A 17,282-nucleotide genomic window follows, 5' to 3' on the forward strand; every position below is an offset into this window, starting at 1 on the left:
CTATTTATTGATTACTATTTTTGACGCCATAACTTTAGAATAGATTTTATGAATGAAAATATACTATTACTAATTTTTTTTTATGTATCGTTTTAGTATGTATCTTGTTAATGTATCGTTTTAATGTGCAGGCCTCGTTAATGAATCATGTTAATTTTATTTATTTATATATTTGTTAAACACCCACTCTATATTACAAGTAAGGTAAATAAAAAGTTTCAAAAAAAATCTCTAGGATCTAGGAATTTTATTTTCAAGAACATCCTTAAAGATTGTTCTTTGTTCTTTTGAGTTCCAGAACTCAACTGCACATTTTAAGATTTTAAGATCCGTTTCAGGAATTATATTTTTTAAACCAGTAATTTTTTTTTTTTTTTTGTGTTGCATTAGTTTCTCTATATTTAATTTATGACTATTGCACAGAGCCTTGACGCTATCTACAAAAGGTCGTGGACCTGATTCGTCGTTCAACTGCGACTTAAGAATATCAAATGTCATTTTATTTTTCAACAGGCGAATAAATAAGTTTATCTTACTTTGTTGCGTAATTATAGATATATCTTCAATACAAAATAGGGGATGTATATAATTTTTACTATGTTTTGAAACGTTTAGTAGTGACTTCAGTGCAATTCTTCCTACTATATCAAGCTTTTGCAATAACATTTCTTTATGGTCGCAAAGCTCAAGACCATACGTTAGTGTTGGAACAGCTAAAGTTTTATATAACTGGACAATAGAGTTTGGGTGAACAAAACGAATTCCAGCTTGAATTAAAGACTGTATTACTGCCCGGAAATGGGATATTCGGTTATCAATGTTTAAACGATTAAGTGAGGCAATTGGTGAATATTTTGTGTCCCATATAAATCCTAGATGAGTAAGTTTATTGTCTAGTTTTATTTTTTGGTGGTTGAGTGTTATCGTGCATTTTTTAATTTGATGTGTTCCGGTGACCAAAAACTCGGTTTTGTCAGCATTCAATTTTATGCAATTTTCTTTTGTGTAAATGTTACAGATATTAATTAGCTTTTGTAGGCCAGAGAGGGTGGAACTAAGAAGTATAATGTCATCAGCATATGCTACAACACCCGTGTAGTTTCCATTTATTGATGTTCCTACGACACTTTCATTTTGTAAGGTTTCTAGTAGGTTTTGAGTGTAAAGATTGTACAAATGAGGCGAGAGAATCGATCCCTGTCTCACTCCTTGCGTTAGATAGAATGGAGTTGATTTGCAACCTAGATAAGACACAGAAGCACTACTCTCCCTGTATAATGACGATATTGTATTAACAATATACAGTGGTAATTTTTTATTATTGTACAGTTTCTCAAAAAGAATGTCCCAGTTGCAGCTGTCAAAAGCTTTTTCAGCATCAAGGGAACAGAGATAAACAGGTGAGTTGTTGTTGTTGTAGTGTTTAATTGTTTCACTAATAACAAATTCGGCGTGTAGGGTTGAGCTAATTTTGGTGAAACCGAATTGAAGAGGATGAGCTTCTTTTAGATCTGGACAGATTATTAGGATTATATATTCGATTAGTTTTGTGAAGATTGGAATGATGCTGATACCACGGTAGTTATTTGGATCAGTTAATGATTTTTTATAAGATTTAGCAAGTGGTATTATAAGTGATGTAGACATCGACTTTGGCGTTTGACCATGATTAAGAGAAAATGTGAAGAATTTTTTTAGCCATTCTATTAGGGCTTCACAACGCAAATATTTTAAATGTTCTGCAGAGATTCCAAAAGCATCTTTGGTTTTGTTTAATTTTAGGCAAGAGATAGCCGTTCTTATAATTTCATCTGATATTATTACAAAGTCAAATTTTGTACAAGGTGGAACTTGAAAACTCTTCGCGGTATGCGTTATAGATTTAGTGTTTAACCGTTTTTCAAAACTATCGGCGAATTCTCTTGTGATTGACTCCTTGTCCTTTTTATTATTTATTGTAAATAATTTTGAGTTTGCATCAGTCTGTATATTTCTAAAAGTATTCCAGAAGTTTTTTGGATTGGTATTTTTTAACATCTCGATTTTTATGTATTTTTTGTAAAGGTTATAGTTTTGTGCTTTCTTAACAGCGTTTCGGAAATTTTTTCGTGCAATTAGGTATTGGTTAAAAATGTGCGAACTTAAATCTTTTACGAAACCCGTGTCACGCCATTTCTTAAAATGAAATGTAAGAACTTTTTTACTCCTATTTAACTCGGGAGTCCACCAAAATTTCGAATATAATGATTGTTTTTTCTCAGATAAGTGTTGGCGAAGAGCTTCAGATGCACTCTTTGTAATCAAATTATAGATTTTGATAAGTTTTTTATCGTAATTGTTATTTGTAAGGCTAAGACTTTTAATATTCTTATTTACGAAATCATTATATAATTGTATAAAACGTTGATTATTCCAAGCATAATTTGGAATGCTAATTTTGTCTGTCATTTTGTGAATATTCTCTTTGAGAGATCTTCCGATGAGTTCAATTACAATTGATACTGGCAAATGATCACTCATATTCTGAGGTGAAAAGGGGGCAACAAAACAGTTGTAATACCTAAGAGAAGTGTTTTTTGAGATAGCTATGTGATCAATATATGATGCATTTGGTAGTGTATTATGTTGATATGTTATCTTAGGGCCTGAACCTTTAATTACGTCCACTAGTTCAAATTCACTCGATTTTATAAATTCTGATAGAGCCGCGGAGTAATTATTTTTTGTGGGACTTGATCTTTCTAGTAAATCGTAGATTTCGAGAGGAAAAGATTGAAAATCACCAAATACAATTACTTCGCCGACACCCTCATAATTATTAACAAGGCCTTTAATTATATCTAATTGATTTGTGTATTCATCTAATGATGTTCGATTATTCCGCGATGAAGTTAGATAAATACCAATTATAACAATGCTAGTATTATTTTTAACAAGATTTATAGCAAGAATATGATCATCTTCATATAAAATAATGACATTTTGAAACATATGTTTCCGAACCAGAAACGCATTTCCGCCAAACGGCCGACCTTGTTCGCGTTTATTTGCCTGGTGGAAGTACGAAGAGTGGGTGTTTTTGCAAATATTTTTGATTATTGAATGTTCAAGTTTTGATATCCAATGTTCGCATATAAAAGTAATATCATGGGAAGTTATCAAGGATTCAGTGTATTCAATGTTTGATTTAAGCCCATGACAATTAAAAGTGCATAATTTTATGGGAAATTTATTTTTCTTTAATACGCTGTCGGAAGCCATTTTGGTTTATAGAAATTTTCCTGGTTGCCGTTGTTTGCCAGATTTTGGGCTAAGTTAGAACTTAAGCGCTTTATTCGAAATGGTTTGACTATTATATTGTTATCCCATAGAGAAGGGTTAAATACTTTATTTTTTTCTGTGTTATTTATGGTAACTATATACGATCTGTTATACTCGTTTTCTTTATTTAAACATACCGAAAACGGGGTAATTCCTATTTCTGTCTCCATATAGATTTTAAAAAGCTCTTCATTAATATGGTTGCTTATGCCTCCAACAAAAATTTCAAATTTACGAACAATTCTTTCGCCAGCAATTGTTTTGTTTTCCGAAATTTTTGTGCCAAAAACGGCCTCTGAAACCCTATGTTTTTTCATTATAGGCAAATTTTGCGTTATTTGAATTGACTTACTTTTTCTACCAACTAAAATAAACTTATCATTGTTTGTTTTTGGTGATGCTAGAATAATATCCGAATTTAAATTTTTTGTTTTTTCATTGGTGCTTGCGGTTGATTTTATTTGAGCAACGACATTTGCATACGTTTTTAATAATTGTGGTTGATTTTTATCGTGTGAAAATGTTTTATCCAAAGTTTGCTGAATTATACTATTTGTAACATCTAGAATAATTTTTTTATTTTCACTATGCGCAAAACAATCGAGTTTTAGTTTCGGCGTTTGACTCGGCTGAAGGATAACGGGGTCTAATTCCAAATGTTTGTTTGTTATCTTTAATTTTTCAATAAGCTTATTTTGAAATATTATTTTTTCTTTTAATAGTTGGAGTTCCTCTTTTATTTCTTTAAACTCTTCTTTTCTTTCTTTGTTTTCTTTCTGTATTTCCTTTGAAATATGAATCAGCTCTTTTAATGATAAAATTAGAAATTTATCGTGTGAAGGTTGGTCGGTATTTTTTGTTGAGATGACAACTTTAATAATTTCTTTGTGAAACTGTTTTTCACATAACGTGATTGAGAATATATAAATATCGTCAAGACATAAATTTGTTTTATACCTTTTACGAAGGTTTTTTTCGACTGGGTTTACTGGGTCTAGTGTTACATTTATCTCGTTAAACTCATCGGTACAAAATGCATCCACTATTTCTGCAAATAGCCGTTCTCGAAGAGTTCGAATTAGATTTTCCGATAATAGATTCATATTTAGTATAATTACATCTTTCGGATGCGAGCATATTTCATCAATATTCTTTAGAAAATTATCTTCAAAGGTATTTATATCACACTTCAGATTATCAAAGATGTCCTCGATTGAACGTGGTGGCATCTTGGCTTTGTAAATAAAAAGAGTATATATTCTTTCATCGATAAAAATCCATTAAAAAATTACTTTTTTTTTACAGTTTTCTTTTCTCTTGAAACACGTCTTGCTTGTATAAAAGTTGCGGTAATATTTTTTTGTTTAATGTGTAAATATTAATGTGCAGGTCTTGTTAAAAAGTGTTACATTGTATCTACAAAATGGTGATTTTTCCTACACTTTTAGCGGTTTGTGTTAAGCCAAATCTTTTATTTATTGATATATTTAATTTTTCCTTCGAGATAGTTTTAATATAGCGGAGTTAGTTTAAATGTTAAAAAGTCATTGTGTAATAATTTATTCTTGTCTTTTAATTAATTCTGATACAAAAAAACATTGCCAAACTTTTTTATTTGAGTTTAATTTTACTTAAAATGAGTTCAAATGAAAATCCTTAAAGTTAAAACATTTCTTTATATTAAATTTAAGTTACTTTTTAAGTTCAAATGAATTTAAGTTACTTTATGGGTTTATTTTACATTCATTAATTTTTGTTTGTTTATGTATAGTTTCAAATGAATTAATTTTTTTCATTGTGATGCCAAAGTGGTTTTATTAACTGTTTATAAAAGCATAGCTAGATAAAAAACGATGAGCAAGGCACGGGTACCCTAAAGGTCACCTAAGACCATATGTTGTATCCCATGAAGTTTTTTTTTGAATATGTAAGTAGTCTACTTGCGCATTCTTTAACTGTAAAAATTTAAATTATTGATGGTTGCCTTTGAGAAAACTTACTTCGAAGTTTTATAAATAACATTATTTTGGCATTGAAATAATAGTTTTCTGTCAGCCATTTTAATTGTTTATTTTCTGTAATCGCGCTAATATTATTACATAAATAATAATATTAGTGCGATTGGTGATAATTTTTTATTAAAATATTTTGCGGTTTCTGATTGGCAAATAGTTTTTCTTTATAGGACATTGCTTTAAAAGCCAAAGATTTAGGTTTATATATTATTAATATTTAGACAATTATATGTTATTATATTTAGACTAATTATAATAACAGTGGCTTCAATGATAAAATAATAGTGTTTTTATTTTCTAACTTCATACTTTTATCTTTTGTTCTAGTTCCGTTAGAACTATTTAGAAAAGTTTAAACTTGTTCTAAATCAAGAAAAAATCTTTGCTTAAAATCACAAAGATTTATTAAAATAATTTGTATATTATGTTTGAAAAAAAAAATAGTTACACTTAAATTGTTATATTATTAACTTATAATGATTTACCTTAACTTATATCATCATAATATTGCATTTAGACAGAACACAGTTTTAAGGTGTGTCCAATCAAAATGCAAAATAAGTCCAAAGTAAGGGAAAATTTTAAAAACCATATCAAGAAGTACTTTTGAGAAAAGTACGCGATTGAAAACCGTCTTCCGCCTGAAATATTTTTTTCTATGTGCAGTAAAAAACTATTAATTTTAGAGAAAGTAGATTCACCAATATGCATTAAATCACCAAATAAGTTTTTATTATGTTTTCAAAATCAAAAACTTTTTGTTTCTCTTTGATGCTGAGCAATATTGATTTATGTTGATATATATTTACATATATATATATATATATATATATATATATATATATATATATATATATATATATATATATATATATATATATATATATATATATATATATATATATATATATATATATATATATATATATATATATATATATACATATATATATATATATATATATATATGCATACATATATATGTATATATATATATATATATATATATATATATATATATATATATATATATATATATATATATATATATATATATATAGTATATATATATATATATATATATATATATATATATATTATATATATATATATATATATATATATATATATTTATATATATATCAGGGATGCGGAGTCCCTATAGGGTTCCGGCTTTATATCTCTACTTTTTCCAAGTCTGTAGTGTCCAAAAGCTCTAAACATATTTGTTGACTTATGATCTGCCAAAAGAAAAAAAATTCACGAGATTTAAAGACTTAAAACTTATTGTTTTTAAACCCGGAGTCCTGCAGTCGCGGAGTCCTTGCCGCCATTATACCTAAGGACTCCAGGTTCAAAAAATGATTGTTCCTCTAACCTAAAAGTTTTAATTTTTTTCCTATTACATAACTTATTTATATATATCCATAAACTTATTTATATATATCCATAACTTATTTATATATATTCATTTATTTATATATATCCATAAACTTATTTATATATATCCATAACTTATTTATATATATCCATTTTATATATATCCATAAACTTATTTATATTTTTAGAGCTCCTGGATACCAAAATCTAGGATGAAGTAACCTTTTTGCGACTTTGAAATCCAGAGTCCTTATTGGGACTCTGCCTCCCTGATATATATATATATATATATATATATATATATATATATATATATATATATATATATATATATATATATATATATATATATATATTATTGTATCTTGAGGTTTAATCCTAAAAAGGCAATTTAAAGAGTAATATATTATAATATAATATTTTGATTATTATTGAAAGTTGAAAATATAAAATAAAATCATTAGGTGACTTAACATTGTTTTTTTATTGAAAGAAATATTTCTGTTATATATCCTGGTATTTTGAGTATCTTTTTTAAAGTGAATATGATTTTAAATGAATATGAAGCAAATTAAGAAACCTAGATAAAAACTAAACTTACAACTTAAGGATTTGTCATGGTCAACAAGATATGACATGAAGTTTCAAAATTCTGCGAGTTGTATTCTCTATAGAAATGAAAATTTTTGTAAAAAAAGAGAATAACAGCAAACCAGCATAAAAACTATTTTTAAAAATAATAAAAACACTCTGTTGCAACATAATCAATAAAAGAAATTTTTTTAAAGCCAAGCTAATCAGTATATATGTCTAAAACTTGTAATTTTCTGTTTTATCTTTTCAAAAAGAAAATCCTATTTTATGTATATTAATAACAATTATATATGAATATGGCTAACATAATTATTTATCTTTTATGGAATCAATACTCCAGACATTAATCATAGACCAATCCCTTATATGCAATAATGTTTATGAGTATAAATGTTTATGCAACAGTTTTTCAACAGATCTTTTACATTAGAGAATGTTGATGTTAAGATTAGGGTAAATGGAAAAAAATAGAAAAATATGTATACACTTTATAGTTTTTGTTAAATGTAGCATTTATGTTAAAGTAAATATTTCCTTTCTAGAAAAAATACTTCTAAATCCAAAGCTTTAGGTTAAGCCATTGTATTCCTTTATTACCTTAACCCCCTCAATTAAAAAAAAAACACGGAAAGTCAAACAACCAAACAAATTATATATTGCTATTTGATCACATAGCTAGGGTCTACCGGTGGATCAGAGGGGACCTAAAATTTAGTCATACTCATGATTTTTCTCTAAAAGCTACTAACAAATTATTTATGTTTTGGATGTGCAATTAGACTGCTTTTAAAATCAAAAAAAAAATTCATGGGATATAAGGTTTTAGTTTATCTTTAGGGTACCCGTGAACAGGGCTGTTGATAGGGGGTGAAAGACGATACAAATCCATCAAGCCTGTGCCTTTGAGGGGCCCAGGTTTAGTAGATAACTTAGGAAAGATAAAAACTATAATCAATAAATCAACATATCTCATAACTTTTTATTATTTCGAGCCCCTTAGTGACAGTTTTTTCTTTTTCATTGCTGAGGCAGAAAGATCATTTAGTTGTCTCTCATGAATTAAAAATCAAAAAAGATCCACAATGGGACAAAAACATTTGAATGATCTAGCAAGACTCTGTATTGAATGTGAATTGGCTAAAGAACTTAATTATGACACCGTCATTGAAGAATTCTCAAACAAAAAAGCTCAAAAAGTTATTGAAAATTAAAATCTATTTATTTTATATTTATATATGAATAAATAAAAAAATGAATGAAGTAAAAGTTATATAGTTAGTTTTAGGTGAGGGGCCTGGAGCGACTTCTTTCACTGAGCCTGCTCAAGCTGGCTATGGCCCTGCCCGTGAAGGCCTTAACATAATAAATTTTTTAAATTTAGTTATTAAACTTTCTTTAAATATTTGATAAATGTAAGGTAAATGATTTTTTAGTTTCAAAGTTTATTCAATTAATTTTAATTAGTTCAATAGTTTGTTGCAAAAAAAAAACAAAGAAACAACTGAATATTATTATTTCATTTGTAAAAAAATAAATTAATTCAAGTTTAATGTTTATTATTCAAATACAATTCACAAAAAATTCTTATGACAAAAGTTTTATTTGTGAGCATAAATTATGATTACAAATATTTTATCTTAAATTATTTTATTTCAATTTAAAATTGTTTATAATTGTTATTAAAAATAGAAGGCCTGCAAAAACTCCAAAGCACAAACCTTGACAAACAAGGCAGCTGTGCGGAAAAACAAGTTGAGCATGATACTACCAGGGACTTAGCGGGGATTGAACTCGGAACTTCTTGCTACTACTACACCACTATGGCACTTAAAATTTGATAAAGTTCCTTTATTTGTGTGATCTGTATTAATAACAGCATTTTTATTACTTATATCTTTACCCAAATTAGCAGTAGTAATAACAGTGTTATTAACTGATTGAAGTTTTAATAAAAATTTTTGATCCAGCTGCAGGAGGAGATCCTGTTTTATTTCAACATTTATTTTGATTTTTTCATACTGAAGTTTATATTTTAATAATTACAGGGTTTGAAATAAATTTACAAATCATTCTTATTTTTACTTCAAAAAATGCAGTTTTTGGTTACTTAAGTGTAATATGCTCAATTAACGATAGCTTTCTTAGATTTTATTGTTTGAGCTCATCATATGTTACTGTAGGAAAAGATGTTGATGCTAGAGCCTACTTTACAGCAGCATCTACATCTATGTTATAAGCTACTGGTTTGATATTTTTGTTTACTTTAGTAGGTTTAACTGGTGTAATTTTAGGTTCATTAGATATTTTATTGCATGATACATAATATGTAGTAGCTCACTTTCACTTTCATTATGTTTTATCATTAGGTGCAGTATTAGCACATTGTTTACCTTTTGTTAAAGTCATATACTTAAAAATCATGACATTTGTTATACTTATAATGCTTATAGGCCGGGTGAATAAGAAAAAGCACTTAACATTTTTAGAGTAATTGTTCAGCTTTTTTATTCACCTGGCCTTATGTATTTAAGACCTTGAACACACCTTGAATGATACAGCTTAAATTTTGATAAAACTTTTCTATAAAATGTAAGATATTGGCTTTTCACCCTTAGTGAAATTAGTTTGCAGGAAAAAAATATAATAAAGTTGTTATTATTTTTCATCAACTTGACCTTAACTCGTTATTTTGACATCAACTGAATCATTATTTTACTTTATTTCTTGTAGAAATATAAAATTATATTTATTTTTTCATTTAAAGTTCTTCCAATTGTAAGTAAGCTGCGTGTGTTAGAAGTGGAAACAACATCTGCTTACATTCACTGGAGTGATCCTGTAAACACAATCAAATTCAAATCTAATCTTAAATTCATTGTAAGTTTTGCAAACTTTTTCAAAAAATAAGTAAATTTGTTATCCCCCTAATGTTTTATTTCATTTATCTACCTAATGTATTATTCTATTTTCTACCTAATGCACTATTTTCACTTAATTATATTTCTTAAAACAGGATTGAGGTTTTAAACTTTTATGCTATAAAATATCTTCAACAATTTTTCATCACTTTTAAAAATTTTCAGATGGTTTATACAGCACAAAAGTTATGTTGGACCTCAAATGGAGTTGCGGACAGTTTTAGGTACAATAAACAATAACATTTTTTGCAAAACAGCTACAACTTAGTGATTTGCTTCCTTGTACAACCTATGAAGTTTTTGTCAAAGTAGAAACTGAGGAAGCAGGCACTGGTGATCCTGTGACCACAAATTTTACAACAGTATGTAAATGTATTGTGATTATTTTTTTTTACTGTATTTACCTCCCTGATTTTTAAGGGGTAATGGTGATTTTTTGTTTTAATTGTTGTTTATTTCAACAAGGACTAGGGTTAGTAATAGAAAGGCAGGAAATAATAATGACACAGTAGTGAAAGAAAGTTGTTTTGACTTTAAAAGCTGCAAATTATATAAATTAAAACAAGGTTAGAAGAAATAAAATAGATTTGCATGTATATTAAAGGGCTCATCTACACACAAATAGGATTCACCATTTATGATTTTGAAATGGAAAATCAATAACCATAAAATTAAAGAATTTTAGAATTATTAAAAATTCTTCGACGAAACTGTTTACAAAATAATGTATTTAAAAGTATTTACCGGAATAAGTAAGCTTGTGTACCAAAAAATGTATGTTTAAAACCAATAGCTCCTGTAAAAACACAAAGTATACGCAAAGTGCTACCTTGGCGAGTAGCTTACGTATCTTGCCATGTGCTTTTCTAAGCTAGTGCACTAGTTCATTCCTACCATTGTTTGCATACATACATACATACATACATACATACATACATACATACATACATACATACATACATACATACATACATGCATACATACATACACTGCCGCTTGTGGAAGTTAGGACAAGGGTGATTTTTTCAAAAAAACAAAATTAATATGTAATTACGTTGCATAATTTTTATTATATTAATAAAAATTATATTTTTTATACATTTTCAATATAAAATATATTATTAGTCAGTTTTATGCAATAAAAATTTATAAAAACCATTATAATATTTAAATTTTCTTTGATTTACTAACTGCTTTAACTATTGTTGACATTCTTTCAATTAATTTTCTAATTGTTTTTAACTGAATATAATTCCATTCCTGTTCTCTAATGTTCCATAAATGAAATTTTGATGATGGACATACAGTTCTAACTTTTCTATCCAGTTCATCCCACAGTAACTCAATGGGGTTGAGGTCTGGGCTTTACGGAGGCCAGGTCATTACACATAATACATTTTCAGCTTTTTTTGATTCTAAATAAATTCTACATAATAATGCAGTATGTTTAGGGTCATTATTATGCATCAGAATAAAATTATCACAGACTAATCGAAGTGCCAGAGGGATCGCACTTGTGTCCAGAATATCTCTGTAATGTTCTTTTCTCATTATACCATCGATTTTAAGCCGATCTCCCACTCCATCCTGAGAGAAACAACCCCAAACAATCACACAGCCTCCACCATGTTTTACTGTTGGAACCAGACATTGAGTTAGCATTTTCAGCAGATCTTCTAACATAAACTCTTCACTTATTTCTAAAAACTTCAAGTTTTGATTCATTGGTCCAGAATATTTTTTTCCAATCCTTCAATATTTGTGGAACTGTGCTCAACGGAATCTCTTTTGTCGTTTACCTTTTTGTAGATATAGTTTTTGAATAGCAACACAACCATGCAAACTAGCTTTTTGCAATCTTTATTTGATTGTACTGACAGAAACTTTTTTTTCTCGATCACAGTTAAAAATAGCTGTTATTTGTGGAGCAGTTAATATTCAATTACGTTTACTGATGACTTTTATACGTCGATCATCAGTTTATGTTATTGCGGAAAGAACCTGGACAGTTTCTGTCTCCCAAACTTCCAGATTCTTGATATCCAACGAATTGTGTAACTAAAATGCTGGTTCATACGTGAATTTAATATGTTTCTCTGTTTATTAATTTGAAATGATAAGACTTTTACTTATATACATACAATGGTTGAGTACTTTTACATACATACATACATACATACATACATACATACATTCATACATACATACATACATACAATGATTGAGTACTTTTACATACATGCAATGGCTGCATGCATACTGAGTACATTTACTTTTCAACTCATGCTCATACTAAATAAGAATGTTTTTTTTTTTTTTTTTTTTTTGCCATTGTTAAATTTAGATTTAACAACAGACTTTAGCTTTCATTTAATAATCTATTTAAGCTTGATCTGATCCTAAATAATTTCTAGCCTACCTGAAATAAGGAGGTTGTAAACTTTATAAGTTTATGTAAACTTTGTAAGTTTACAAATTTATGTAAACTTATGTAAAGTTATATTCATAACTTTTAAACAATTATGATAATATGAATATAAAAAAAAATATATTTAGTATCTATCATAACTTGTATATTTTTAAATCAAAATTTTTTATCACTAAAATTCAATAATAGTTTTATATTGACTTTTATACAGCTATAGACAATTATAGACAGCTATACATTCAGCAGCCATTCTTGAAGCATGAACAGCCATTCTTGACACCTTTTAAGGCGTCCAATGCCAGAACCAAATTTGTGAAAATGTTCTAGAACCGAATTGTGTAAAAACTGCTTAGAATCGAAAAAGATTTAACTAATTTCTAGAATCGAATTTATTGAACATAGAATGAGATGATCGAATATCATTAAAAGCTTAATGAAACTAAAAAAACTTTAAAAAATCCCAATTACTTTTCACAATGGAATAATTTAGCATCGAATTTTTTACAGTCGCATTTGTACAATTGATTTTTTTACAATCAAATTTGTAATTTTAAAACTTAATTACTTTTCACAGCCGATAAATTTAGCATCGAATTTTTTTACAATTGAATTTTTTTACAACTGTAATTTTAATGCATTTGTGATGCAGTTCAAAGACGGCATAATTTTTTCAAACTAGTTTTTGTGTTATAGGTTAAAATGTTCATGATCCGTCAAAAAAAGTTTTTTATTATTTTTGAAAATAATATATTTTTTTTGTTGCAAAATTGTATGTAAACATCGTAAAATCCAACGAATGCATGTGAAAATATATCAAGCTTTGTTTAAATTTAAAGTAGCAAAATGGAATACAGAAAAAATTGAAGATGACAAACGGAAAACATTTGTGTATGTTGCAGGGGACTTTGGCTACATTAAAAATAAGGAAAACAGTGGTTTTGTGTATCTCAAGTGTAAGCACTGTCATCTTTGTGACGGAAGTGCAAAAATAGTTTTGTTAACTAATTTACCTGAGACTATACATGGTCACACTTGTGGAACTAGGCCCCAAATTTTTGATCACCTTCCAGCTCTTGAGAAAATGCGAGACATGGCTTCAACTACACAGCTACCTTTGCGTGAAATCTACAAAAATGTCATCCAGTCCTCAAATGAAGGTGTTAAGGCTGCACTTACTTTCAGAAAGTGTGAACAAATTCTTCAGAGTGCACAAAGAAGTTGCTACAACACAAACCCTAAATCTCCAAATGAAGCAGTTCTAATCATGTTGCAGCCCAATCCATTTTCTTACATCTACAAAAGCCTTGTAGAGTTTGAGGATCAACTAGCTTTGTTCTTTTATTCTTCAACTCTGCTGACACATTTGTCAGGTAAATAATATTTAAGCTATAATTCATTTCAATATCAAAATGGGGGAACCTAACCTAAAATAATTGTTTATTAGTTTCGACTCCAGCTATTTTTAAATGTTAATAATTTCTCTTTTTCAGAAACCACTATCCTTTTTGTTGATGCTACATTTCTTGTGGTTCCTGCCATCTTCCATGGTGGTCAGCTGTTCAATATTTCACTGAAGTTAGGAGCAATGATCGTGCCTGTTTTGCAAGTCTTAATGACTGGACGAATAGAGGGTCTCTACCTACGTGTTTTTAAAAAGCTTCACGAACTTTCTTCAACTTTAGTGCCACAGACTGTGATGGCTGACTATGAAACTGCCATCGGAAAATTTGCCAAAGCTGTTTTTCCAAACATAAGAGTAACCGGTTGCAGATTTCATTATGCTCAAACAATTCTCAAAAAGATTAAAGCCGTTGGTCTGCAGGTGGAATACATAAGGAATAATGACCCAATCATCAGAAAATTGTGTCGTAAGTTTATTTCCATGTGCTTGCTACCACCCAATTTAGTAAGGCCTGAAGTTGACAAACTAAAAGGTGAAGCTAACCATCACAGTGACATTGCTGTTAAAGAAAAAATGAAAAAGTTTGTTTAGTATTACGGTATTGGATGCTCCAAAAATCTCCTGAGATGTTTTCTGTTCATGGCCTGCATCATCGTACTAACAACGTGTCAGAATCCTTACACTCGAAGATGAATCATTCAATGACAGCACACCCTGGGTTTTTGCATTTCTTGGACAAGCTTCAACAAAATGTGAGTCTTTATATAATAACACTTTAGTGTTTTGATGCAGCAGTTGAGATCTTATCCTTAAAACTATTTTTAATGTATCAATTTTAAATAGGTCGTCTATCCAATGGACGTCGAGATGCTCAATATCCAAAATTGTTTTCAACCTAGAAGAGATCTGCGTCAAGATCGTCAAAGGCAGCATGAGCGCCTTCGTAGGTACAAAGAAAAGCTTGCATGTAGTGAATAGACTGCAACCAAATTTCTTGAAGCTGCATTCCTCTGCAACGATACAAAAATGCCAAGTGATCAGGAAGTTCAAGAATTCATTGAACAGGTTAGATAATTAATTACAATTTTTAACAATAAACAAAAAGTTTTTACTGCATTGTATTCATGTTTGGGGTTTGTTGTTGTTGTTTTTGACAGGTGGAGACCATCTACTAGTTAGACGTTTTATATTTACACTTTTTTTAGGAACAAACTGTTGATGAAGAATCTCAATCAAATGGACAAGCTGCTGTGGTGGAAAGACCAATTGAAAATGTCTACAAAATTTGTCTCGTCAACAATCTTCAAGTTGTTGTTTTTCCTTGTTGTCATCTTTGCCTATGCCAGCGATGTGCTGACGCTATTCAAAGTAGTTCTATTAATCACTGTCCAGTATGCAGAGGACCAACAGCCGATTTTATAAATGTGTTTATTTAATGTACTATTTAATATACTATTGCATACATTAAATTTTTTATTTGTTCAACTGATTCGATTCTAGAAGATTCAGTTCTAGATGGTGGTTCTATATTATTCGACTGAAACAAGTATTAATAACTTAATTTAAAAAATTCTATCCTAAAAAATGCGACTGTAAATAATTTTATCCTAACAAAGAAAGTTCAAATTAGATTCTAAATAGCTTTGATCAATAAAAAATTTGATCGTCTCATTCTATTCTATTTAAATTTGGTTCTGATATTGGACACGCCTTTTAACCACTGCTTCTGAATTTTATGTGTCAATAATTTTAAGTAGGTTTCAATGATATCAATTTAAAAACACTTCAGCTATTGTTTTGCTATTTTTTCTTTTTAACTAATAACCCTGAAACAACTGTATTTGGTTAGCAACTGTTGTTATGCTGTCTTTCTAGAAGGGTCCAAATATATACATAAATTGCTAGTCTAATCTAACTTAAGGAAGTGTGTCGATTGCCATTTAAATTAAATAGTAAGAAACAGTCAAATTTAAACTAGTTTCACAGAGAGTTTGTTGTTCTGGTAATTTTTGTAAAAAGTAAATTTTGATAAATCTGTTTCCAAAAACTACTTCCAAGGCCGTGTATATTGAAGAATTGTTTGAACTTAAATCAGGCAATGATAATGGCTTTTAGGTGTTTAGGTAACAATGCTTTTATTGGTATTACTTTACTCAAACATTGGTACTACTTGGCACCCTAAGTGATAAACTGTGAAATTGGTTCCTTTTAGTTAATAAATCCAAAATTGTAACAAAGAGCTCTATTTTAGCATTGGTACAATGCATACCGATATGCAAGTCACACCAAAGAAAGAAGATTATACTTGAGAATTTGTTAACTGAAATGAAATTTGCAAATTGAAAAAATGAAAACATTGACAATGTGCAAAAAACTTGGTTATTAGTAAATAGATAAAAGTCAATATTTCATTTTTTGTTACAAATTTAATTAAAGTTTTAAAACTTCAAGATAAAGCTTGAAAGAAAAAGCTCAACTTATCGTTTTCAAAGTTGTTTACAAAGTTATGAAGTTATGAAGAAAATTACAAATTTTTTTTCTTTTTTTATTGATGAAAAAATGAAGTTATTTTTCATGCATTAAATTTCAAAATAAAATAAAAAAATTCAATTAAACAACAATACTATAAGCAGGCTTGGTCGGGAAAGGCGTGCGATCGCACTCTGATCTTGACCACGCATACAATATTTAGTTGCGACAACTTGCCCACGGCTTCATAGATGTTTTGAGAACATTTCAAAAAATAATCAAGCGCAAAAAAGTTCAACTGGACCGATGAGAGACAATTACAAAAGTTAAAAGCTTCCTGATTAAATTGTTATAAAATAAGTTTAGAATAATTAATAAACTTCGTCTTTATAATTAAGCGACACTCTTTTATATAAAGTAAAAACTTACTATTAATAATTGTTTAATAAAGAAACAATTGTTATTCAATTTATCAAAGAGTTTAGTATAATTTCTTTTATTTGAGTACTTCTGATTTATTTCAACAAGATTCTAATAAACAAACGTTTGTTGATTTATTTAATAAATAAAAAAGTCAATCTTTTTTTAACCATTTCGCGCTTTACGTAGTTGGCCTGAGTTTTGTTTTTACAAATTACATACGATTCTTTGTAGTACGACGAACAAAAGAAACAATTAAATCATTCAGTTACTATGACATCTTCATAGATGTTTTGAGAACATTCAAGTATGTTTCCATGTTTGTCCGCATAACA

At 28.6% G+C, this 17,282-nt stretch overlaps 2 protein-coding genes across 2 annotated transcripts in view; both read left to right on the forward strand.

The window, feature by feature from the left end:
* The window catches only part of LOC136082790 (receptor-type tyrosine-protein phosphatase S-like), a 39,961-nt gene that overhangs the window by 4,849 nt on the left and 17,830 nt on the right, over window positions 1-17,282 (forward strand). Inside the window, 3 exon segments of the mRNA XM_065802214.1 lie at window positions 1,330-1,400; window positions 4,711-4,771; window positions 10,075-10,187. Of these exon segments, the coding sequence (XP_065658286.1) occupies window positions 1,330-1,400; window positions 4,711-4,771; window positions 10,075-10,187 (245 nt within the window).
* LOC136082484 (uncharacterized) lies at window positions 12,534-16,352 on the forward strand. Its single transcript, XM_065801872.1, has 3 exons — window positions 12,534-14,810; window positions 14,902-15,123; window positions 15,264-16,352. Exons 2-3 carry the CDS (start codon window positions 15,085-15,087, stop codon window positions 15,492-15,494), a joined length of 270 nt encoding a protein of 89 aa, XP_065657944.1. The 5' UTR covers window positions 12,534-14,810; window positions 14,902-15,084; the 3' UTR covers window positions 15,495-16,352.

The sequence above is a fragment of the Hydra vulgaris genome, chromosome 07 (assembly GCF_038396675.1).
Source record: "Hydra vulgaris chromosome 07, alternate assembly HydraT2T_AEP".
Lineage (NCBI taxonomy): Eukaryota > Metazoa > Cnidaria > Hydrozoa > Anthoathecata > Hydridae > Hydra > Hydra vulgaris.

Excerpts from the sequence above, each read along its gene's own strand:
- LOC136082484 (XM_065801872.1), top strand. The coding sequence starts at position 15,085 with ATGCCAAGTGATCAGGAAGTTCAAGAATTCATTGAACAG. Across the intron at positions 15,124-15,263 it reads TTCAAGAATTCATTGAACAG|GAACAAACTGTTGATGAAGA; the intron begins GTTAGATAATTA and ends CACTTTTTTTAG.